Below are 24,093 nucleotides of genomic sequence, written 5' to 3'. Positions count from 1 at the left end.
CAGCATTTCCGTGGTTTAATTTAATTGAAATGTTCAATCTGCAAGACTACTGTGTCTAAATTCTGCTGACCAGTTAGGAAATTACATCTTAACTGTCTTTGCGTTTTCAGATGTTAAATTACACAGTTGCAGATATTTTGGAAAGAAGGTGCCTTGGGCCACAAAGTTGGTGGAGGCTGAGATTTTCCCATCCTTTATCTCATCCAAATGTAGAGGACAAAATGCTACATCAGGCAAATATGAAAAGATTGAATGTAGAAAAAAAGTCCAATGTTTATACAGACATAACTAGAGCAAGAACTTCAGGCTGACAAAATTATGAATAAAATCTCTGGTTAAAACTGTACAAATAAGGCCCTATTTTCTTTCAACGGACATCCTTTTTTCTACATTGTAAAACAAAAAGGCACATATTTAAATCTAACATTTGAAAAACAACTTTGGACTGCACCTGAGGACAGCAGGACATTTTTTGCAAGTCAATGAGAGACAGCCCGCGATGAAGGAGCCTACCAAACCTTCAAGTTCACAAGAGTACAACTGTAACCTGTCTGTGCCCATAAATAATGACTTTAACACTCAGATATACCGCCAAGCAATGATGTGAGCTACCTCAGGAGAGCTGTAATCTGTTATTATGAGCAGAAACCCGGGAGATGGAAGAGCCATATCGCCACACCTCCCAGGCAGAGAGGATGATGGGAGAAGGATCTGATGGATGACTTGTTGGCTTGGCTGTTGGCTACTACTGCCTTGTAGAATATAAAGAAAAATGTCCCGATGGATGCCACACTCAAATTCTAAACCAGACTTGGGTGAAAATGCTTCAGATGATGATGTGATGTGCAGGAGGAGGACAGAGATGAAGTCAGCAGTGGGAACTATATGTACCGGTATTCAATTTATTGAGGTCATCACTATTCTGTCGCAATATATATCTTGGCCAAAAAAAACAAAGAAACAATTCCAACAAACATTGGCAGGCCTTAATTATAGGGATGGTGGGACATTTTAGGAAACATACTTATTTCAAGGTTAAAATGAATGGCTGCAGATTTGTATTCAATGTACAGACATGGTCATAGCTATCCAACTGTCAGCCAGAATATGAGAATTTAAAAGAAAAAAATAATTAAACACTGCCTTTGACAACATTTGATATGCAGTGTAAGAGCAGCTGGGTTCTTTCAGAGTGTAAATAATTTCTTTGATCTTCACTTTGTGCTCACAAGGAGATTCATTGTGGAGCTCTGCCCTGCATACCATTATTCTTTGGTCAGTATTTTCAGCAAGATCTTTGTCAGAAAATTTTCTGGTTAAATCAGCTTTGAATATTCAGAGGACAAACAGACATCTGCATCTAGTTGTTTGAGAAAGGATTGCAGCATTTATAGCTTAAAAAAAGGAAAAAAGGGATTCAACATAATTTTATGGTGCGCTGTCTTGTATTAGGGAAAACCTTTCATCCCTCTGCTGAGCTGCTATCTGTTGCTGTGTTGTGTAATTTCAGCTGACCGCAAATCTAGTTTGTTCTGATTGTAGAGGGGGAAGAAACAAAACAACGCTGAATTTTCAACGGTAAATCAAAGTGGAGGCAAACACCTTAGTGAAGACATTTATGCAATAGGACAGAAAAAAGAAAGAAAGAAGACTAATCCCATCTGGTAGTCACATAGCTGTCTAATAAAAACTTAACTATAAACATACTGGTGACAAACATGGTATAAATTAACCAAAAACTCAAGGGATGTCTCAGAAGAAGGCAAAGGTTTTGATTCAAATAATGCTGTAGGATTTCTGGTACAGGACAACCTTGGTATAAATTAACCATAATCTCAAGGGATGTCTCTAAAGAATATAACAGTATCCATTCGAATAATGGTGAAGGACTTCTGAATTTAAAGACTTCTCATATTAACAGATCTGAAAACAAAAGCCATTATCATTTGACTACCAGCAGAGAACAGTGGTGCTATTCAAAACAACACTATATAGATTGAATCTGTTTCAAATGTCTTTCAAAATATTTTTGGAACGCTATGAGCCTGTTGGTAAAGTCCACTGGGGGATATTATTGTACGTTACTCACTGTATAAATCCTTCATGACACAATCCATTTAGTTTGTGTGATTAGTGTTGATAAAATCTGGGGCCAAACTACTTTCATGTGTCCAATAAAACATTGCTCGGGAACTTACATGCAATTCCAGACAATATTTTTTAGACTATACTCTACTCTATAGGTCATATATTTGTGATAAATCAAGTGCAGGAGCAATTTATATAAATTTTTATTCATTTCTTGCACAAATCAGTCCTTTGGACAGGAAATTACAAAAAAAAAACAAATGCAAGTGCAGTTTTTAGTGACTTTATAGTTCTAATTATTACTGGTACAAAAGCTAGATATGGTCCTTTCACAAACTACAAATAAGGGCAATTCTACAAATTGTGAAGGGGGCAGACTAAGTACATATGCTTTATGTGTGGTTTCATTAATTATTTTTCTTGATTTACTGTACTTAGTGTGACTTCTATAACCCTCTCATAACTGCATCAAACCTCCGGGAAATTTAACATTCAAAATCATCATTAATTGTAAATGGTACATAGAATACAAATACAGTTCTTGCATGAGCTTATATAACTGCGTGAAGTTCTGGAATATGTTTACCACTAAAATATGTAATAAACCACATGAAGTATTCAAAAGTTAATTTAGCATAATCATCATACATTAGAAAAAGTTATGCTAATTTCACTTCATTCAAAACTGAAGTTCATGTCATTTTCTTTCACCAGAGCCACTTTATCAGGGCTCTAAAGAGTCCTCATCCTTGTACCTTTGAGAAAATACATAAATTGGGAAAGAATTATGTTACCGATAAATAATTGGTTGATCAGATCTTTAAAAAATTCTGACATAATGAGTAATATATGAAGTCAGAAAAAAGCAAAAATGATCCCCTTAGACATTAACAAAGCATGATAATGAGCGAAATACTGATTAAACATTTGAGATAATACCTACCTATTAATATACACTGCAGCAGAATTTATAATGACATAAATTGTATTCAGCAATAATGCTTGCAATTTTTTTTACAATGAGACGCTAGTCTGTAAACATATACTACAGACAAGGGTGGCAACAATTAGTATATTTTTGGCATGGTGCATTAAGTTATGAATTTTGATCAGAATAATTATGTAAACAAAGCATTGCTTCTGTAAAATAACTATACAGTCGATTAATACTGGATTGCCAATACTGACATAAGAAATAACAATAGGAGATTAAAGTTCAGGGAAATGCAAGATGGAAAGCAATATAAATTGTAGTCATTATGCAATATGGATCTATATCTGCAAATACAGCATACATTCAGCATCATTATGTGATGTATTATCAGGGATTTAGAGATACCCTACACAATGACAAATATTTGACAAAAAATTTGCATAATTGTAGTGCAGAAATATGTGGTCAGAATCAACAGAAATCCCCCAAAGGAAAAATGCAGATGTAAAGAAAGAAATGGGGAATAGGGACAAAGAATCAGAACACCGTGGATTGAGAGGAAAGCTGTCCACTGAGCTCAGAAGTGGCTGGGCAGCTTGTGTCCAGCTGGTCTTTCTGCTGAATGTCTGCTGACATGTTGATTTCACTAGTTGCACTTTCAGTACTGTTTATACTCATTGAGTTCGTTGGGATTGCAGAAGTGGAATCGGTGTCTTTTGGCATGCTGTGTTCCTCATGGACATCGGAAACTTCCGGTTTATTAGCACCCTCCAAATCCTCAGTCACTTGTGGTTTCTTGTTAAATTTGGGCACCTTGCAATTTTTGTCTACTTGGCTGTACAGGTTGGCAACTGACCTCTCTATATCAGCTAGATTTTGGATATTTTTCAGTATCCCTTTTAGCTCCTTCTTTCCAGTATCAGTTTGTGATTGAACAAGAGGAGCAGGGTGTTTCCGTTCTGAAACAGGGCGAAGCGAGGATGCTGGTGGCAAAGAGGTTGGAACAAATTGGACATTGGTTCGTGACTGGCCACTAAAAGGGGAGGGAGGAGGAGGAAGGGGTGGTGGTGGTGGAAGGGCAACTTGTTCCTTGATGGGAGGAGGAGAGGACTGATTAGTAACTTGCGGCTTAGGAAGGGGGGGAGGTGAGGGTGACGAGGGAGGTGGATCAGGAATAGGAGATGTGGGTGGGCAAGGTGATTGTGCCTGCTGTGGAGGAGGAGGTGGTGGATTAGCTGGTGGGTCTGGTATGATTTCCACAGTAATTTGACATGGCTGTACTGTCATGTAGCTCGAAATGCTTGAGCTGAACTTCCTGAGGACAGGAGGAGTTGGTCTCTGGCTAGTCAGTGGCCATGAATCTTCACCCTGAGTGATGATAATGTTGGGCGGTACATCCCTTCCAACAGACATGGGGCTGAAGGGGTAATCCATGATGGAGAGCAGGGTTTCTGAGGAGACCTCCAAAACATCAGTGCCATCTCTGTCCCTCACAAGAATGGGTGATAGGGAACCTTGGGAGCCCCTGCTTTGCTTCAGAATTGGTTCCTGCAGGGCTTGTTGCTCAAACTGCCTGGCCTGCTCACGCACTGACAACTTAGTATCTGTGCTGCAGCTCATTTCAGAGGTCTTCAGTTGCTGCTTCCTGCCCAGGGATGCTTGGAGTACCTGCAATTCCCATTCAACTGGGTCCATTAGCGCATGTCTCCTTGGAACCTCGTAACTGTGCAGCCCACTGTGAATTCTTGCAGGCATTGACCACATGCTCTCAGATCTCTTGGTGTTGAAAGGTGAAAAGGGGTATTGTTTTTCAAATGTGTTTTTTTCTTCCCGGGCCACACCAGGACTGCTGAGAGGACTGTTGTCATCAAAGAGAGGGTTGTGGGTTGTCAGTGGGTTGCAGTCAGAGAGGAAAGTCACGTTGCTCTCTGATTTGGGTAAGTTGACCTGTAATCCGTTGCTTCGGGCTGCAATGGCGCGACAGGCAAAGGTACTAAGAATCCTCTGGTGATCGGCCTCCTCGATAACAGACTTTTTAGCCCTGTCCCAGTGGAGGTAGAGGTGAAGAAGAAACAAGACTTGAAAACAAGTGATTGACTGCTTAAGGTGGAGCACAGCTAAGAGAACAGGGTAAGGAGAGGGGATTCTACGATTTTTTTCTTTACTACACAGTTGCTGGTCATATGGGAGAATGGTGACAGTTATTAAAACTTTTATGACTTTTTATGAATAGAATAAATTAAATGACACACTAATTTGAAAGTATAATTATTAGTGATGGGCAGAATGAAATGGCATACTGTGTGATACATTTAATACTGTCATACCATGCACGAGGAGTTTTGTGCAGTTTTTGCAATTGAAACTGCTTACAATTAGTAACAGTTTCGTACATTCTAATTAATTATAGTATTGTTTTGGTATGGTAAGTAATTTTAGTATAATATAGTAAGTAACTTTTTTTCATACTGTTGACTGTTGGAGTAACGCACTGTAAACCATTTTATGGGCATGAAACATTAAAATACCATAGACCTGAAAAACAATGTCTGCAAATATAATGCAAGAGTTCATTCTGTCCTGCACCAATAAGTACTGCAGAAAGGTCAGTATAGATCATAGTATAAAGTTACTTTATAGAACCAAATAGAAACCTGTATTGAATGATTTCACCTAATACTAAGAGACAATTACAGAGGTAGAACAACACATGGAGACTAGTCTAATGGTAAAAGAGGGAAGAACTAACTATCATGATATTAAAGTTAATGCAGTGCCATTAAATCTTGTTTTAAAAATATACATTTTTGCTGCATTGGCCCAAAAGAAATGTCACTTCAGTTAAAATGGTCAATATCATGAACTGAATGAACCTTAAATCTAGAAGCAGGAGGAGGGAAACGAGTTGTACCTGTACTACAACTACACTGGTTATACTGGTTATTTTGATGTGTTTTGAATGTTTTCACTTTAGAATTACTTACTGTAGTCTGAATCCAGAGAGACAGGAGGATAGAAGTGATTGAATGGATAGAAAGACAAAGGACTGATGTCAGGTGGGGTATAAGGAGGTTGAAAGTTAAAATACAGGAGAATTTCACTTCCAATATACCATTAAAGGAGGTACTGCCATAGTGATAAAATCTATGACCCACTGGGGGCAGCTCTTTGCCTTTGCAGTTTGACTGGAAGAGCTTGGAATTGGTGAAGACATCACTGGAATAAATTCTAAGCAGACCAGAGTTTGTTGTTGGGTTTTCTCTGAATAATTGTGACCTCTTTCATTACTAATTGGCCTGCAAGCTTATATTAGATGTAACAGTGTTTATTTCTGCCAGAGAGGTTGGGCAAACGCAATGCAAGAGGCAAGGTCATGGTACCATATCTGTGTAAAACAGCGCCGTAGACTTGTCACTACCAATGTTTCAAAAACTCCATTATTATGGCCAAACAGAAAGAAAAGGATCAGTGACAACAGATCAGGAAACTGACTACGACTTTGCATAATTGGGGCGACACTGATTGGATTCAACCAAAGGTATATTGAAAATACACCAATTATTGTCAGTGCAATGGCCAGGAAAGACAAAATATACAAAAAAAAAATGCAGCAAAAAGAAAACAATAAAAACACTGAATAGGGAAGGTACAGAGTTGCAGCTTTTGCTGTGCATCTGAGAGCACGCGAGACAGCTTGCACAAACATAAAGCACACACTTGACCTTTCTTGAAGAAACCTGTCAGAGGGATATAATGAAGGTTGCTTAAAGGATCAGCCTCACTTATTTCTAAGGCAAGAAGGAAATTTGTTTGCCAACAAACAACAGGCCCCCATGAGAACGTGACTACTGCAACAGAATCAAAAGCTTCTGTGTGTGTATTTTATTGATCAACACTTGCTGTAAGAACATGTAAGACTTTCCATTTTTCTTCTGTAGCACTTGCAATGTTTTTTGTCATATTGCTTGAGTCTTCTGAAATATAATACTGTGCTTCAAGTAATGCCTGTTTAATCCAAAAGCATTAACATTTCATTGCTCATTCTGCGTTAGCATTTAATGTGAATGTAGAAATATGATGTGCCAATGGAAAAATAAGCTGGACAGCTAATGAAATATTCAATGACAATATAAATCAAACTAAGGTTGACAACAGCTCAGGCAAAATTCAGCATTTCACCATTTTCAGTAAACTACGACCTTTCTAAAAATTCAAGGCTCTTACCTTGAGAGAGGTTCTGCAAAATTCAAACAAAGTAAAATCTTAAACACATACATAAGATAAGGTATGGTGAGCCCTTGATGCACTGGTACAAAGCAGCAGGTAGATTTGGTCAGTGATTCCTCAGAGAAATGATTGATGTGACCCTACCTTTTTGTATGGATATCTTAAAACAGCAATAATTCTGAAAAACTTTCATTTCTAAGAAGGGACTGAACAGAGAAATACAAGAGGGTAAGGTTTCACTCACATGCTGCTGTCCCCAAGTTCTTCATATAGATTTGCACCAGGACCACTGGATAGGGGTGCTTTTCCTCCAGGTGGTAAAGCCATTTGAATCCTGGCTGTTTTGGCACATTCTGCCTGTCGCCTGTGCAAAGTGTGATCAATTACTGTCACCATTCAAAGGGGGTTCTATATATTCTATTTATTTTACATTAACAAACACACATGCAGGAAAGCACGCCCACACAATACATTAACGAGAATGTTTAACATTATTTCAGTGTAATATGAGTAAGCACTGTCACAACCCAATGTTGATTTTGAAATACACGCTCAGTACCAAATAATGCCTTTGCATGATGCATAATAAGATGTGTATCTTTAAAAATAGAATAAAAGAAATGATGGCACTAAAAAAATAATAAAATTTGGTTCTACTTTTTGGTGCACAAAACAACTTTTATGAAATCAAATGTTTAATTATCCCTCTCAGATCATTCACAGCTGTTAGAAAATTTTGTATTTATGAAAGTACGTTTTTAGTGTGCAAAAATGACTTTTACTGCTCAAAAGGTACATAATTTCAGATGTCACTGTTTTCGTAACATTACATTTATTGTATTTTTCAAGATTCTTTGTTGAACTTTGTTGAATTGGTAGGTGATACACCAAGGCAAAGGTGTTTGGTTGTGCTTTGTTGACACTGGATGGAATTCTCTTTGAACTTAAATTTGTTACACATGAAGGGGAGCAATCCCATAAAATTAATAATTAATGAACCTACAAATAACTGAGGTGAATGTCAATATACTACACTATACCAGATAGCGAGTTTATATTTTGAGATTTACTGTATTTTTCCATTTCAATACAATTGTTCTTAAGATAAGTAATATAGAATTGACACAAATATAAGCAATGAGAAAGACAACACTTAAAAAGAATGAATAATACTTACTCTTTAAACCTTGGGATGAAATTGCATGCCAGGGGACAGACAAGTGGAGAGAAATACAGTGATTTAGGAGACACAATAATAACCCATTAAAAGTGTATTTCTAGTAGTCATTTAATGTTGACAAAAGCCATCATTACTCATGCAAAGCTGTATATCTTCCTCAAAAAGGAGACACACACACACACACACACACACACACACAGACACACATGCAGAGTGTGTTCTAAAGTTATTATGTTATTTACTAAAATATCACCATTACTGATTCACAAGAACATTCAATTGTGCATCATCAAACACAGTTTTACACATTTACAACGTTGTTTTAAACTGACAATTTTACACAACTGATATGTTTGTTGATAAACAGACCTAAGAACATGGCTTCTGAAGTAATTTAATTTTACAAAAGTTATGTAATGCCACCAACAAATAACCATCTGCCAGGTCTAATGTAGCAAACAGCTTTGCACAGTCTGTTCAGTCTCTGAATTTGCTTAAGGAAAACAATTCCACCCATCTGCTGTGTATAAATATTTCTCAAACATCACTGTCTGGCACATTTTCTGCATACTAATGATTTTAAGGTCAAACAGGCCGACTCCTCCCTGACTTCAATTGACTAAACAATCTGAAAGATGCTATAAACAAAAAGGATTATATTTTGTGTTAACTGCAGGGTGAGCAAAAAGACCAAGGCCACACAGTTAGGGCACCGTTTATTATTTATATGTCAAGCGACAACGATTTAGTGTTGTGAAGATGCACTGTTACGGTCACAATTGTCTATAGAAATTTGTCACAAATGAGTGTTAATTAATCTGCTTTTGCAGAGCATGAGCAGGGAGTTTAGCCCAGCAGAGTGCGCAGTCAGCATGTCTAATGAGGGACGAGGGGGAGAGACATGCTATCAAACTATTTTTTTCCGTTGTCTTAAATACATAACAGGTACACTGTACAAGCAGTGTTGATGTTTTGCAGCCTCGAACAGATCATAGGGTCTTGTGCATAAATAATGACATTCAAACTCCAAAATATCTAAACTACGGTGTTGTTTGAAAAGCTTGAACAAAGAATTAAAGTCGGTCTTCCTGAAAATTGGTATATTTAATTGAAATTGATTTGTCTCTTCATTTTCTAATGACCAATCTTGAGTGATTCATCGATTACAGTAGTAAGAAATGATGACTGAATTGAGAACACTCACTGTTTGTAGGTCACCATGACAATGAGGATAGCAGGGATGCAGCAGAGAATGATAATGATGGCCAAAGCGAGGAGCGCTCCCTCTGTGTAGCCAACAGCTTGTGCAGCTTTCTTCACACTGGCAACAATGTCAGGAGAGCGGATCTCAAGGATCCTGCCACCTTCTCCAAGATACGGCTGAAATTCCTTGTTGATTTCCAGCACATTTCCATCAAGAAATCTTTGATTTACATCACATAAGGAGAAAAAACAAAAAATATTAGAAGCATATAGACTGGAGGTGGAAACACTTGAATTACATTTTTCATGACGCATCTCATTTCAGTTAGTTCTGTGGCAAAGTAATGTGACAATCTTTTTGGTAAAATAAAATGTTTCCTGAATCCTAGCACTGCCAGACAAATTCACACGTTTGAATTGGTCCACCCAACCCCATTTCATTTCAGATTTTTGTTGACGTGTAAAAATGGCTTCAGATCAAAACCCTCTCTGGATATGATCAGCTGAACCAGGAAATAATCGAGAGATAAATAATGAAATTGTTGTGTGAAGAGCCAGAAATATATCTCAACATGACTATATACTGCAAGTGCCAGAATATGTAGTGGTGCAACAGTCAATGTCTCTTGGTGCTTGTTGCTATTTTTTTTTCACCTCGCCAGGGGCTGTATTGTTGTGTTTACAAAGTGCTTCAGCATAGGTGGGCGTTCCTGTTACTCTGCCATTCATCATACAAGACCCGCCCCTCCTGAATAACCGTTTGAGATTGGTTCAGATTTAGGTTTAAAGCACAGTTCAACTATATCTTATTCAAAAGCTTTTTCTACGCTGTTGTCTAAGTTTTGTTTTAGAACAATGTTTAAGGATGGCAGTCAGACTTAGGGGACGAAGGGGAGTAAACACAGTGCCACATGCAGTTAGTGTCCATTTTGCTTTCCTATATTTAAATAAAAGAGAGCGCGTGAAGGTCATAAAGGGTTCTCTCTTGCAATCTACTTTCTTGAGAACAAAAAAAGGTAAGAACTCCACTAATTAAGCTAAAAGGAGAACACTATAAGTAAAGAGTCCTTTGAATGCATTGTTTTGCATTCCCCTTTGGATACATGTCACAGAGAAGTGAGAGATACACATATGCCTATGGCCAAAAATACTGTCAGGCACACAGTACATTAAAAACATTGCATCAAAGACTTTGCAGAAACTATATTCACCTGGAGCAGGGGTGGGCAAACTACGGCCCGCGGGCCACATCTGGCCCATTGGTCTTTTTAATATGGCCCACCAATGATTGGTACAGAATTCATACTTGATATGAATAATTGAATGATTGGATAAATGAATTTGGGGGCTCAAAAGGAGATTATTTCGTTTTTGGAGCTACTTGAGAACAATTTTACTGAGCTGAATGACACAGATTGGTTTTGTGATTCAGCCTTTACTGTGGACGTACTGACACGACACATGAATGAGCTGAATGTGAAGCTACAAGGGAAAAAGCAGTTTGTGCATGAATTGCAAGCAAACGTCAGAGCCTTCAAAACCAAGCTGGTTTTATTTTCAAAATAAATGTCAGACTAGTCCGGTATGTACTGTTAACAAATGCATTTATTTTTTTTATATGTATCGTATGTTGTGGTGACCCGGCCTGTCTGCCAATTTTAAAAGTCAATGCAGCCCCTGAGCCAAAAAATTTGCCTACCCCTGATCTAGAGGTCTTTAATTAAGAAGAGACAATAGTTCAATAGTACAATTCTCTTCCAAAGTTTTTGCAACCTAGAGTGTCCAATGACAACAGTGATACTATTTAATGGCACCTTAAAAGAAGAGACCAAAACAAAATAGTGTTGGCCAAATGTCAATACCTGTTTTATAGAGGTAATGTTGGTGGGTTTATTTGGCACCCTTGAGTTATTCTAAGCAAATCAGTGATGATTTCTATTAAAACTCTAGATCCAATGGAAGGGAAATTTGGAACTGAGCTCTGTTTGGTCTGATGATGGGCCAAAGAAATGCTGAAAAAGTGAAGCGCAAGATTGTACTCAGCAGCCAGGCTAGACAAAATTCTTTTTTTCTTTATCCTGCGAGGGTTAAAAATGTCTTGTTGGCATTTTCACTTTCCGCTCGAGCAGTGTGCAAACACAATTCTACACTGGTCAAAACACTGTTTCATCAAGCTCTTTCTGACACACAGTGGGGACACGTACATTGATTCTTTTCTTGTACTTCCTGAAACAAAACAAAAAAAAATGCAATGGCTGTGATATCTCCCTGCTCTTGAAACAAACTTTAAGCCGTGGGTTGGGGGACTGATGGAATCCTTGCTACTTCACTCTGACTTTATCATGCCTAAACTCACTGCCTCGTATTTTCTACCTCCTATTTCACCCCTCACATATGACAGATTTCGTACGACTCAAGGATAATCAAAATCTTGAAAAAAGAAAAAAAGGTTGATGTATTGAAAAAGGATGGGGCACAGGAAATTTACAAGGAAAGAGGAGCTGAGAAAGATACACTCGCGGACTCACTGTAAGAGTAGCGACAGCATAGCAGGGATATTAGAACATTAGTTTAAACCAAAAGGTCGACTGTATTTAGTATAAATAAGGAACACTTACTTGAAAAGCTCCTGGCGTGAAATGGCCCTATTTGTGAGGGGGTCAATGGCATACACCATCAGGTCTGATTTACTGTAGTCCTCAAGCTCAAAGCCATCACCATGACGACGTGGCCCAATAGACTCCACAATAACCTTGGCTCCTGGAATCTGGTCCTGGACATGTCGCTCAAGAATACTAACATGAATCACAATCAGAAATACTTAATCGATCCTGGAGGAAATTGAATGGATGAAACATGAAACAGGTCAAGGATGAAGAATAAAAATTCAAGAAACTAAAAATGATTTGTCAAAATGATTGTCCCACTTGCAGCAGTTTCCCCATACAGTTTCAGCTCCCCCATTTCTTAGAAACATTTGAAAAATCTTCAGCTTTACTCAGTTTAGATAAAACATTGGGAGCACTAAGGTAAAACCTCAATCAGGTGACCATAAATCAGTACTCACCTTGTGCATGATTTTAGACCTTTTAAATGAATTCACTGCAAAGAGCTTGCAATGACTAATTTTTGCTTTTTTGTTCAAAAAGTAGATGGACTAATTAGGCCAAACTCTGTGTTTCAGCTATTCCCGATAAATTAATTTGGACAAGAAAAAAACTGTAACATAAACTAAACTGTTTCATAGACAGAGTCCTATAATGGGACAGCAAAATATTAATTGGTAGTTTTTTCAGTTCATGTTTATATCCTTGAATTAGTTAGCTTCAGTGAAAAATACATATCAAACTATCCCAACAAAAATGCAACAGCATGAACGTCATATCCACTCAAATGTACTGGAAATGTTAGATGGACAATATTAAAAGTGATGTGTTGGCATGTATGAAGTGAATAAATATGTTAAGCCTTAATCACTTTCAATTTTACACCACAGATACCTGTATATAATATATACAAAACAAAATATTCTGAGCATCAACACAGACACCAGTTCAATCTCTTCAAGAAGTAATATGGTGTTTAATGCCATGAGATTTACTGTACCTTATAAGTTGCTCTTTATTCTCTTCAACTAGTGTAGGTGGCACAGTTGACACAATAACCTGCATGTCTAATGCATTCACCACAGAAACCTGTGAGGCCAAAATAAAGGGGGAAACCAGAGAAAAAGAGAAAACAAATGATCAAAAGGGAAAACAGATGGAAATTGAGCCAGTTGTTGAGTTCATTTGACCTATTCGACCGCTTCATTTAATGGTCCCTCTAATTGCCTTCTTGTATTGGTGCCACACGGCAAACATAACAGGGCCTAATTCTGAGGCCATAGTTAAGTACATAGGCAACAGCCTCAATGCTCTGAAGCCAAATCTCCCATGTGGCTCCTGTGAAATTAGGTTGCCCCTTGAAAATTAACGAGCACCATGGTTAAGCACTTTCTGTTCTCTCATATACAGGCAGTGTCCCAGACTCCCCTTCTGTCTTGTTAGAGGCTTATTAACCAGACACATTTCACTAAAATTGAAAAAAGACAGCCCTCAATTTGAAAAGTTAAGTGGTGAGATGGGAGAATTAATGAGAAAAAAGACAAACATGGGATACACGGCTGCACCCCTACTCATAGATGCATCCACACACAAGCTTACAGATGTAAATAATTGACAACTTTATAAAGAGGTGATACGGAAGGGAGAAAGTAAGGCTTTAATTGGTTCATCAGCAAATAGCAAGATGGGACATATGAAGTGGGATCTAGCTACTGTGAATAATTCAGTGGACTAAATGTGAGATATTCATAGTAGCAGCATTACATAGACCACCTACCATACTATATGCAACATGAAACTGCTTAGCACAACAAGCATATTATGCTTTCGTTGATTGATCTTGATAGAATAGTAGTGTCGAGGATCCGGAAGTTTTTTTCACATATACTCACTCCTGAGAGATTAAGTTCTAAAACAATGAAGCCTGGGCTTTGAATAATGGAATTTCAGAGTGACCAAAATTTCCTGATTAAAAAGCTTTGTTCTTCCTTGTAAATTTCCAAAGTTTGTCTTCAGTTCATTAAAGTGTTTGTTTTTATTTCTGATTTGGCACACAATAAAAATATCTCATCGATTGTCTAATATCTGAGCAAGGTACAGGGGGATAATTTCAAAATGAAAATTTCAAGTCTGTAATATAAAAGTCTATAATATAAACAAGATGACCTGAGGGATTTAATGGGATTTTAGGTACAAAAAATATGTTAAACATGTGACTGCTGACCACCTGCTTCAGAGAAAAAAGCCAAACAAAACATCCATAGAACATGCCAATGGTGCACAGTTAAATTACAACTGAAGTACTCCATTGTGCACAATTAAATAGTCTATCTTTGTCTAATGATGGCAGATCCCACTATGTGAATAAATAAAATAGTCACATAATGATCATTACCAACTTAAAGAGACACTAGAAATAATTTGTTTGATTTGTACACTATTTATATTCATTTACAGTTTTTTTTTTGCTATTTGAACATTTTGTTCTTTGGACATTCAGATGAAAATGAGGCTCGAAATATTCATACTTTTCTAAGCAGAGTAGGTCTTGTTATATTTAGAGAAAAAGGCATTGTAGGAGATACTTACCACCACTTCAGCACTGCTGCTGAGACCTTTCCCATAGTCATCTGTAGCAATAACCTCAAACTTGAAATAGGACCTGCGCATGTTTCGAAACATGATGGCTGACTTGATGATACCTGTGTATGTTTCAATGACAAAACTGTCCTGGCCCTCTGTTGTGGGTGGGATAATGAGGCGATATGCCATGGCACTGAAATTGCCAGTATCCTTATCAGTAGCCTGCAACACATAAAACACATGCATTTGACAAAGAATAGAAAGTGAAATTAATTGTTCAGAAAATAATATCTTGGTATAAATGATACGTTAAAAGAATAAATATGCAATTTTTTCAAAGAATTTTTGAATTTTAAAGTGTTTTTCTTCAACCACTTATTAAGCTTACACTACAGGACCGAAAATCACAGAAAATTGGTGAGAGGAAAATGTCGACAGTGATATCAGTGAGTTGGGTGGGATGAGAAATATTCTTCAAAGACTAAAGCGATAAAGAATGCTGGAGAATTTTTGGTGACTCACTGTAGTACACTAATCTCAGTTATTTGTAACACAATTTGAGTTTAACACAGAGACCCTTGGGGATTAAGGGTGCTTTTTCAGTGCATTCAGGATTCAAAGTATCGTATTATATTGTCTCATAATGTCATAAATTTGGAAGGATGACCTATTATAGATAATCAAATGAGGCTTCTGATAGCTTCAGAAAGAGCACAGATCCAAATGTCTTCCTATCTACAGAGATAAGTGCTATTTTTCCCACGAAGACTTTTTGCTTTTTTGTGATATAAGAGATTAAACAGGGGACAAATATATAATCTTGGTATGGAATGTTTCCAAGAGGCTTCTGTGGCATGTTCCCGGGTAACTCTGCAACTAGCAGATAGTAATTTAAATCACAATAAATAGTTTTTGCAGCTCTTTGAAGTCTGCAAGACGGTTGTGGCAAAAATGTTTATCTTTGAAAAATAACAATTTAGAATAAAAATAACCATATGTATGTTAAAGTGACTCAAGATAACATGACATTCCTTAAACAGTTAGATGAGAAGTGTAACTTATTGGGTTCCCTAAGTTTATTTTAGATTTAAAATGAGCATGAATAAAAGCCAAAAAACTAACATTATCATCAGCACAATCTGGAACAAAAAACATGACAAGCCAAGCCAATCAAAGTAACAAATTTAAGTATGGCTGAAAACCAAAATAATATAGAAACGTCATGGCTAGAGCAGCCTTTTCTAAATTGAGCAAAACAAGATGTGCAAACGACATCAAGAATTCTGAATCTGGTCAACATTAAACATGGGGCACAAACATAGACAATTTCCAACCAGATAAAAGACTGTTTAGATGCTTTTGAAATCTGGACAAACTGAAAAATAGTAAAAATATCTTGGGCAGACGAATCAATCCTCAGAAGAATCAACCCCATACAATGATTCTTTAAGTCCATCCAAGAAATTGAAAATTTTTAGTCAATTTACCAGAAATAATACCAAGCAAGGATCATTACTTGATGGATGGATTGAAGAATGGATAGATAGATTTTCACATATGTTTTCTTCATATTTTCAAACAAATAAATTGCCTAGGTGATTCTATCCACCTTCATGCCAACAAGTATCCTATCATGTATTTACCAAAATGCCTGATGCATCACCAAGTACTCCACTTTGTCACTAGCTATTGGCTAGTTCTCAGGAGAAATCTTCATTGCTAAATAATGAATGTTGGTGGCCCTGTATTCACAAAAATTTTGGAATCAGGATGAATGTTAGTTACGTCAGATTGATCAGCAAAAAAAAATGTACCTCAGTTTCATGGTTGTCAAGGTACAATGTGATATCATTGGGAGGGAAATCTTAGAAAAAAGCCTCTGAGGCACAAATATGACCAGCAACTGAGCTCCACCAAGGGCATCAATTTTTAGACTGCTCAAGTGTCAAAAGTGACAGTGATAAATAGCAGCAATCGCTTTTTATTTTCTCTCAAGCTACACAGGAGGTGGGAGGGAGTACATGTGAGGTATCCTCACATATATATTTGACCAAATACTTGATGAAACCCAAATCCTTTATGGGTTAAAAGTTGTGATGAATGGAAAAAAATGCAGGTTGACATGCAACATGGATTTCATTGTGCACTCACGCCACACTCCAGTCTACACTATTTAATTCTATTATCTAGAGTCAAGACTTCAACAGAAGAGGCAAGAAAGGTCAGGATTTCCCAAATGTCCCATAATAATCTCTGAGATTCATTAACATTTAAGTCTACAATTATTAACAGTAGCCTTATTTTATGAGCTTTTAAGAAATTACATATAGCAGTTAAGCCATATAACTCTTTGTCTATATGGAGCTTAATCCATGTTAATGGAATGACTGAAAAAGGATTATAATGTTTGGATGCTTTAAGCCATTGCAAAGTGTTCAATCAGTTGTGGGTGAATGTGTCAGAGATTTTACCTATGGGATTTAGGAAAGAGACTTAACTTTTAACTTTTACAGTTTTGTAATATACATAAAATTAACGTAATATGGGCTTCAACCCTTTTTTCTTTGCAGGCTCGGGGCAATTATTATTTGGATTGGATTGGATTCTTGGGAATCATCTAAAGTTCAGGTTGTAATTAAACTTCCTTCATTTGTAGAGCCCCCTGTAGTAATGTACCGTGACTCTAGAGATACAAGCAAAACAAAACAAACAAATAACAACAACAAAAATCATAGATGAGGTACTGACTGAGTTCAGGACAGTGTGTGCACGGTCTCTGAACTCGTGTTAATTGACACTGTTCTGACAACAATTTCATGATACTTTAATTCACTTCTTCGCTGCATTTTGCAAAGTCTAGTTTACACAATGTGACATCTAAAAGTTATGTCACCAACAAATCAAAAAGAACATTTTCACACATATCTGTTTAATTTTCCAATGTAGCTCTTTTGTTACTATTTCAATCAAGAATGAGTTTTGATAATATCTAATTACCATTTCTATGAACAATTTGTTATTCAATTAAAAAGTGATAGATTTAGCACAAACAGCAATACCTCACAATTTATTTGAAAATCTCTACTACATAAGATGCCCATTTTCAATCTACTACTGTACAGGATTGATTAAAAAAGAACAAAAAACAAACAAACCGATAATTTCTTCATCTTACCAAACACAAAAGAAAAGAAAACTTAATAAATTAATATCAGAACAAGTATGTAATTGTATTGTGTTTGACCTAACCCACATCAGCCCAATTGGATTTAACACAGACTTGCATTCGCTTCGGCCTACTTTTCCAACCTACCTGTTAAAAAGGGTTGCCTTGCCAGATTATAAGCTTAACCACACTGGAGGTAAAGTAAAGTTTTCTTCTGATCTTGTTAACCATGACGCAGGCTTTCTAAGCAATAACATAATATTTTGGGTTGGGGCTGTTTGTCTGACACAACCAGGCTTTAGATGATATCACTGTGTGCTCAAGGGTGTTGTGATTGACATCTTTACCCTTTTCTGACATTTAATAAGCCAAATAATACATCGAGCAGACAATTCAAGAAATGCTTTAACCTATATGGATTTGATTTGTCCATCTGTTGTTTCAGCAATAAAACTATATTGATATTACACTGCAGTGATTACAACGACTTAAAGGCTATAAGAAGGAGCCATTGTTTTCTTGTAAAATGGGACGCATCAACCATTAAAACACAAACCTCCAGAAACTGTCACAGTTGAACAAGTATGTTTTCGGCCCATTGCATGGATGTAGAAACAATTAGAGGACTGTCAAATGTAGATGAGAAATACCAGGTAGGCATTGCAGGGAATGTCAAAAGGATTTTGTACAGAGTCACAAGCTTTGGTAAGGTATAGCCACCCAAACATATCATCAGAAAAAGGCATGAAGTACAGCACACATGATGACAAAATTAAATCTCCGTGGCAGAGAGGGCTTAAAACCAAACAGGATGTCCTGCCTTGCTTGTGTGAACAGACTGGGATTACACTGCTCAGCCCACACTTGATCCCACCTGCTCATGAACAAGACAGTGGGAAGAGCACAATTGAAGAAAAGATTTAGAGTGCGATATAAGAGGATATGATATAGCTCTACAGGCAGTCACTCTGAAAAATCTTCTCAACACGGCTCCTGGGTGAGTGTTGAAGAAGTGGGAAGGCAATCAGGCATTTTTGTTAAGTCTGTTTCTATGAATGCTGATAGAAAACAACAACTAGAGCTGATATTTTCTTACCACTATCTTGAGTACAGAGCTGAAGATCTTGGTGTCCTCAGTCACACCTCCTATGTACAGCTTTCTGGAGAAAACAGGAGGGTGGTCATTCTCATCCTTTACTTCAATGAACACCTTGGCTGTGTTAGCTGCAAAAGAGCAAATAGCACCAAGATATATTCAAGTCCTTATAAAATAATTCACTTTGGCCTCAAATATGGTCATACTGTGACTAAAGGAGACCTGGCAACATGTTTATCAGTTTGAAAAATGTTAATAAAACTCCCTCAGCATTCCCCTGTAAGACTTTCCAAGCATTTACTAAATGATTCCTTGCACTTACTAGCCAGTGATCTGCGTTGACAGTGTCAACAAAATGATCCAAAGGATCATGATGGCCCACATAAAGAATGTTGGTCAAGCTCATTTGTTATTTCTAAGGTGCTCCATTCAACAATACTTAGTCAATCTCTTGATTTATTATTGTGAAAAAGGAGTTAAATTATTTAATTTAATTTTTTTTTTTGGTTTTGTTATTTCCCCTAACTATTAGCGTTTGTGTTTCTGTTTTAGAAGGTAACATTTCCAATTGATTTGTTAACATCTGTTACTGTGATGTGTACACACATGGGAGGATAGGTCAGGGTATGTAAAAGACCGCCGAGATCAAGAAAAAATTTGAATAATTGGAGTTTTCTGTCTTTTGGAGTATGTCTGTCTTTATATAATATCATAAATTCTATAATTCAATGTTGCTGCTCTCAAAATATATATGTGAAGTGGGACACTGGGTCCAAGAAGTTTTTTATCACCCTGTCATTTCATTTGAACTACTGTTGATCAAAACACCATAATTTAGTCTAAAAAATTGTCATGTCAATATGTCATGGTCACCACTCGCTCCAGAACTTCAAACAAGAGCTTGAAATCCTTTCCCGGTGTATTATAAATCAATTGCAGATAACACTTCACAGAAACTTTGAAAATGTTTATTTATTTATTTTTTTGATAATGACCTTTGACTAGCTAGATGATGAATTATAGATTAAAATCATTTTCATTGTGAAAGGACTTTAAGAAAGACACTGAGTGTGATAAGAAGTCATTCTAAAAGACGTAAATTTACATTTTTTTCCTGTCTATCCTTTTCTAATCGGATTGGGTAGGATTTAATTGAAACAACTAAACCTTTTAGCCAAGTATAACATTATTTCATGATATTCCTCAAAGGGTTGTTGCTCTTTGGCTGCCTTCCACACCTGACATTTTTTTCTGTTATTTTTCTATGTAGCTTGCAACCTGGTTGATTTTGTGAATTGGCGCTGACTTTTGTTCAGGGTGTGTGATTGGACTGTTCACAAAGATTTACAGTACTTTCATTACTGAAAAACAATATTACAGGTTAATTGCTGGAAGCACATGTGGTAAAATTTAGTGCAATACAATGCTTAAGGTATCAAAATAATATACCTATAGATATTGCAAACGCAGAGATTTATGCACCTTTGAAAAAAATTTTTTTTTAAAAAGTATATGACCTAAACAGGGATGAAACTTTTTTACATATGGGATGGGATGGTCACAGGCTGGATAGGCAAAAAAGTACAAGAAAAAAAAACCCTCTACAAAATACTATACTCATAAACGTTCAGTCTGTGAGAACACACAGAGTCGTCAAACAGGCCCTGATAATGGAGTGTCTGACCACCTTTGTCTCGGTAATTACTGAGATGGGGATGGACAGTAACTGTATGTCTGGTGAAATAGAGCCTTCAGGGTTTCCACAACATTTAACATTGGCTTGGACCCCAACATCACAGGGGAGGTCACAGAGGTAGTGTCTGTCAAGTGGCTTTGGTGAGACAGCATCTGTGTAACCGTTGACATTGAGCTGTGATAGGTCCTTTTGCACCCTCTTTATCTGTCCACTTAAATTACTCGACTTTTCAACACTGTGGTCCATACACACCCAACAGAAGATTTTAATAGCGGCTCCCAAAGAAACAGAAATCACTTGATGCTGATTCACAGATATGTAATTATTGGCACTCTGAAAACTGGTAACTCAAAATGCTTGAATAAATGTTCTTAAACTGACTGTTCTTCCACAAAAAGTAAGACCTTAGATATTTTGTGGAGTTTTGAAAGATTCCCAACCATACAGGTTACAAGTTATCTGTAAGCTTGACACTTGATGGTCAGATATTAACAATGTCTAATTACATCAAACAAACTGACATCAATGAGCTATCTAATAACTGACGTTTCCTTCAAATGATAATCCTCAACCATTCAATACATTGTAGAAACTTACATTCAAGGACTAGAACACTTACAAATACAGATTAAAGAACAAAAGTGTTACAACAAAAAAGCTGCAACCAAAAAACAAAGACCACTCTAAATTCTAGCAGCTTCAAAGAGGCATGACAGATATACTGAACAACAAACTGCTAAATAAAAAAGTAGAGTAAAACGTACCCATAACCTTCATGGAGGTATATCTCTCACTCTCGCTTCTCTTACTATATAGAATAGCAACTAGGGGTCCTTCAGCTGAATTAGGGTACACTTATTACCTTATCTAAGTAATTGTAAATATTTGTGGATGTGATTTTAGCCATTTGTGGAGTATCTAGCACCTATTCAAGGTACCCTTGGCAAAAAAGTGACAGCTGGGGCCCAATGATTTAATCAACACTGGAACTTGATTGGAGGCCATCACATCATGGATTGATTTGCCCTGCAGGAGGGATGGTGTATAACAGACACAGTAAGGCAGGTACAGCCTGCCATTTGCAAACTAAGCCAATAGAGGAGGATGATAGCCTTTGTTTTATTTTAGAACGGCACTATGCACGATGCAAACCACAATTTAAGCTGTTATACTAGAAGGTAAGACTCACAATCTATTATAATTTTAGGTAAATTTGTGACAGCTTGCAGGAAGGTAGAATGCGTTACTTTCTTTGCACAAAAATCAACAATTTCAAATGGAATTGTATAAAAATGTTTTCTTGATTCCAACCCTTTTTATTACATTAAAATTGGAGAACTTAAGAGTTTCAAAACAAACCATTTCACAATTTTCTTATTCCCACCAACAAATTGCCTATCTAAGAAAAAAAAGTTGCAATGTGAAATAAAAAAAATTACCTGTGGAATTTTGTCTTCTATTCAATATCTTTGTACATGACTGAACCATGTCAGTCTGGCTCTTCTGACCCTCTCCAAAACATCTAACATGTGCTGTTCCTCTGATAGACTCATTCCTGATCCTATCCATCGTCGTCACTCCCAAAGAGAACCTCAGCATCTTCATCTCTGCGGCCTCTAGCTCTGCCTCCTGTCTTTTCGCCATTGTTACTGTTTCTAGGCCAGAAATCATTGCTGGTCTCACCACTGTCTTGTATACCTTTCCTTTCATTCTGGCTGATAGTCTTCTATCGCATAACACCCCTGACACTTTTCTCCCCCCATTCCAAACTGCTTGAGCCCGTCACTTTCCTCTTTTCCACTCTCTCGTTGCCCTGGACTGTTGACCCCAAATACCTGAAATCCTCCAACTTTTGATCTCTACTCCCTGTAGCCTCACCGTTCCCCTCGGGTTCCTCTCATTCACACACATATATTCTGTCTTGCTGTGACTAACCTTCATTCCCCTCCTTTCCAGAGCATACCTCTACCTCTCAAGATTTTCCTCAACCTGTTCCCTGCTCTCACTTCAGATCAAAATGTCATCTGAAAACATCATGGTCCATGGAGACAAGAACATAGGGTAACTTATAAGAGCGGAGCACGCAGGTAGATCTTCTATAGACGGAAAAGGATGGAAAGAATGTACGGCAGATCCCGGTGATTCAGGAAAGAGAGGGAAATGTATAGACAGATGCCTGAATGTGTAGAGCGCATGCTTTGCATGTATGAGGTCCTTGGTTCAATCCCCAGCATCTCCACTGTAAGTTGCTGGATAAAAGCATCTACCAAATGACTATTCTATTCTGAAATGACTGTATGCTAGAAGAGTGATGGGAAGATGGAAAGAGTACTTTGAAGATGAAAATGAAAGAGAGGGAAGGGTAGAAGAGGTGACTATTGTAGACTACAAGAGGATGAAGAGTGGAAAGGGACTTGGTCCTGATGATATACCTGTGAAAGTGTCTAGGAGAGGCAGCGATAGAGTTTCTGGCTAGATTATTCAATAGGATCTTAGAGAGTGAGAAGATGCCTGAGGAATGGAGAAGAAGTGTGATGGTGCCCATTTTTTAAGAATAAGGGGGAAATGCAGAATTGTACCCCTTTTGAAGGGTAAAGTTGATGAGCCAATAGAATGAAGTTATGGGAACGAGTAGTGGAAACTTGACTGAGAGCAGAAGTCAGCATTTTATGAACAGCAGTATGGCTTCATGCCTAGAAAGAGTACTACAGATGCAGTATTTACTTTGAGAATGCTAATAGAAAAGTACAGAGAATGTCAGAGGGAGCTGCAATGTGCTTTTGCAGACCTAGAAAAAGCATATGACAGGGTGCTGAGAGAGAAACTCTGGTATTGTATGAGGAAGTCTGGGGTGGCAGAGAAATATGTTAGACTGGTGCGGGAGATGTATGCTTGCTGTGAGACAGTGGTAAGGTGTGCTGTAGGTGTAACAGAAGTTCAAGGTGGACCAGCTCTGATGCCCTTCTTGTTTGCAATGGTGATGGATAGGCTGACAGATGAGGTAATCAGATGAACAAGTTACTTAGAATTTACTGAAATACTGCATATGAGGGTTGTACATCACATGTAGTATTTGAATATCTTAGCATGGAGTGCCTGTTGCCATGGAGACTGATGCAAATGTAACTCCCCTAATTATCAGCATATATACCAGTGTAGTATATATATATATATATATATATGTAGCATAAAATCTTATAAAGACTTAGAAAACGTAGAGAAGCATGGTGTTCCTTGGGATTCCATATTTTGAAAAAGTTACGCGAGGGGTACTAAAAGGAATCCCATAAATAAAAACAAGGCAAATCAAATTA

At 37.3% G+C, this 24,093-nt stretch overlaps 2 protein-coding genes across 2 annotated transcripts in view; both read right to left on the bottom strand.

Moving 5' to 3' along the window:
• Positions 1–24,093, bottom strand: part of LOC147236591 (protocadherin-15-like) — a 159,808-nt gene that overhangs the window by 5,740 nt on the left and 129,975 nt on the right. The window contains exons 27-33 of the mRNA XM_086171289.1: positions 19,084–19,211; positions 14,828–15,043; positions 13,239–13,327; positions 12,251–12,427; positions 9,634–9,852; positions 8,427–8,435; positions 7,494–7,613 (exon numbers count right to left, since the gene is read on the bottom strand). Coding sequence (XP_086027415.1) covers positions 7,494–7,613; positions 8,427–8,435; positions 9,634–9,852; positions 12,251–12,427; positions 13,239–13,327; positions 14,828–15,043; positions 19,084–19,211 — 958 coding nt within the window. The remainder of the gene's footprint in view (positions 1–7,493; positions 7,614–8,426; positions 8,436–9,633; positions 9,853–12,250; positions 12,428–13,238; positions 13,328–14,827; positions 15,044–19,083; positions 19,212–24,093) is intronic.
• Positions 20–6,236, bottom strand: LOC147236592 (protocadherin-15-like). The gene is made up of 2 exons (XM_086160419.1): positions 6,135–6,236; positions 20–5,197 (listed from the first exon to the last, which is right to left on the bottom strand). The coding sequence occupies exons 1-2, from the start codon at positions 6,234–6,236 to the stop codon at positions 3,560–3,562; spliced, it is 1,740 nt and encodes a 579-aa protein (XP_086016545.1). The 3' UTR covers positions 20–3,559.

The sequence above is a fragment of the Fistularia commersonii genome, chromosome 2 (genome assembly GCF_037954325.1).
Source record: "Fistularia commersonii isolate RoL2024-O1a breed Wild chromosome 2, RoL_Fcom_v1.0, whole genome shotgun sequence".
Taxonomy (NCBI): domain Eukaryota; kingdom Metazoa; phylum Chordata; class Actinopteri; order Syngnathiformes; family Fistulariidae; genus Fistularia; species Fistularia commersonii.
Note: the sequence above shows the minus strand (reverse complement) of the source record. Positions and strands in the feature narration are given on the sequence as shown.

Coding starts and splice junctions, on each gene's coding strand:
- LOC147236592 (XM_086160419.1), bottom strand. CDS start 6,236: ATGTCTTCACCAATTCCAAGCTCTTCCAGTCAAACTGCAAAGGCAAAG. Junction 5,198..6,134: donor TGGCAGTACCTCCTTTAATG/GTATATTGGAAG, acceptor CCATATGACCAG/CAACTGTGTAGTAAAGAAAA.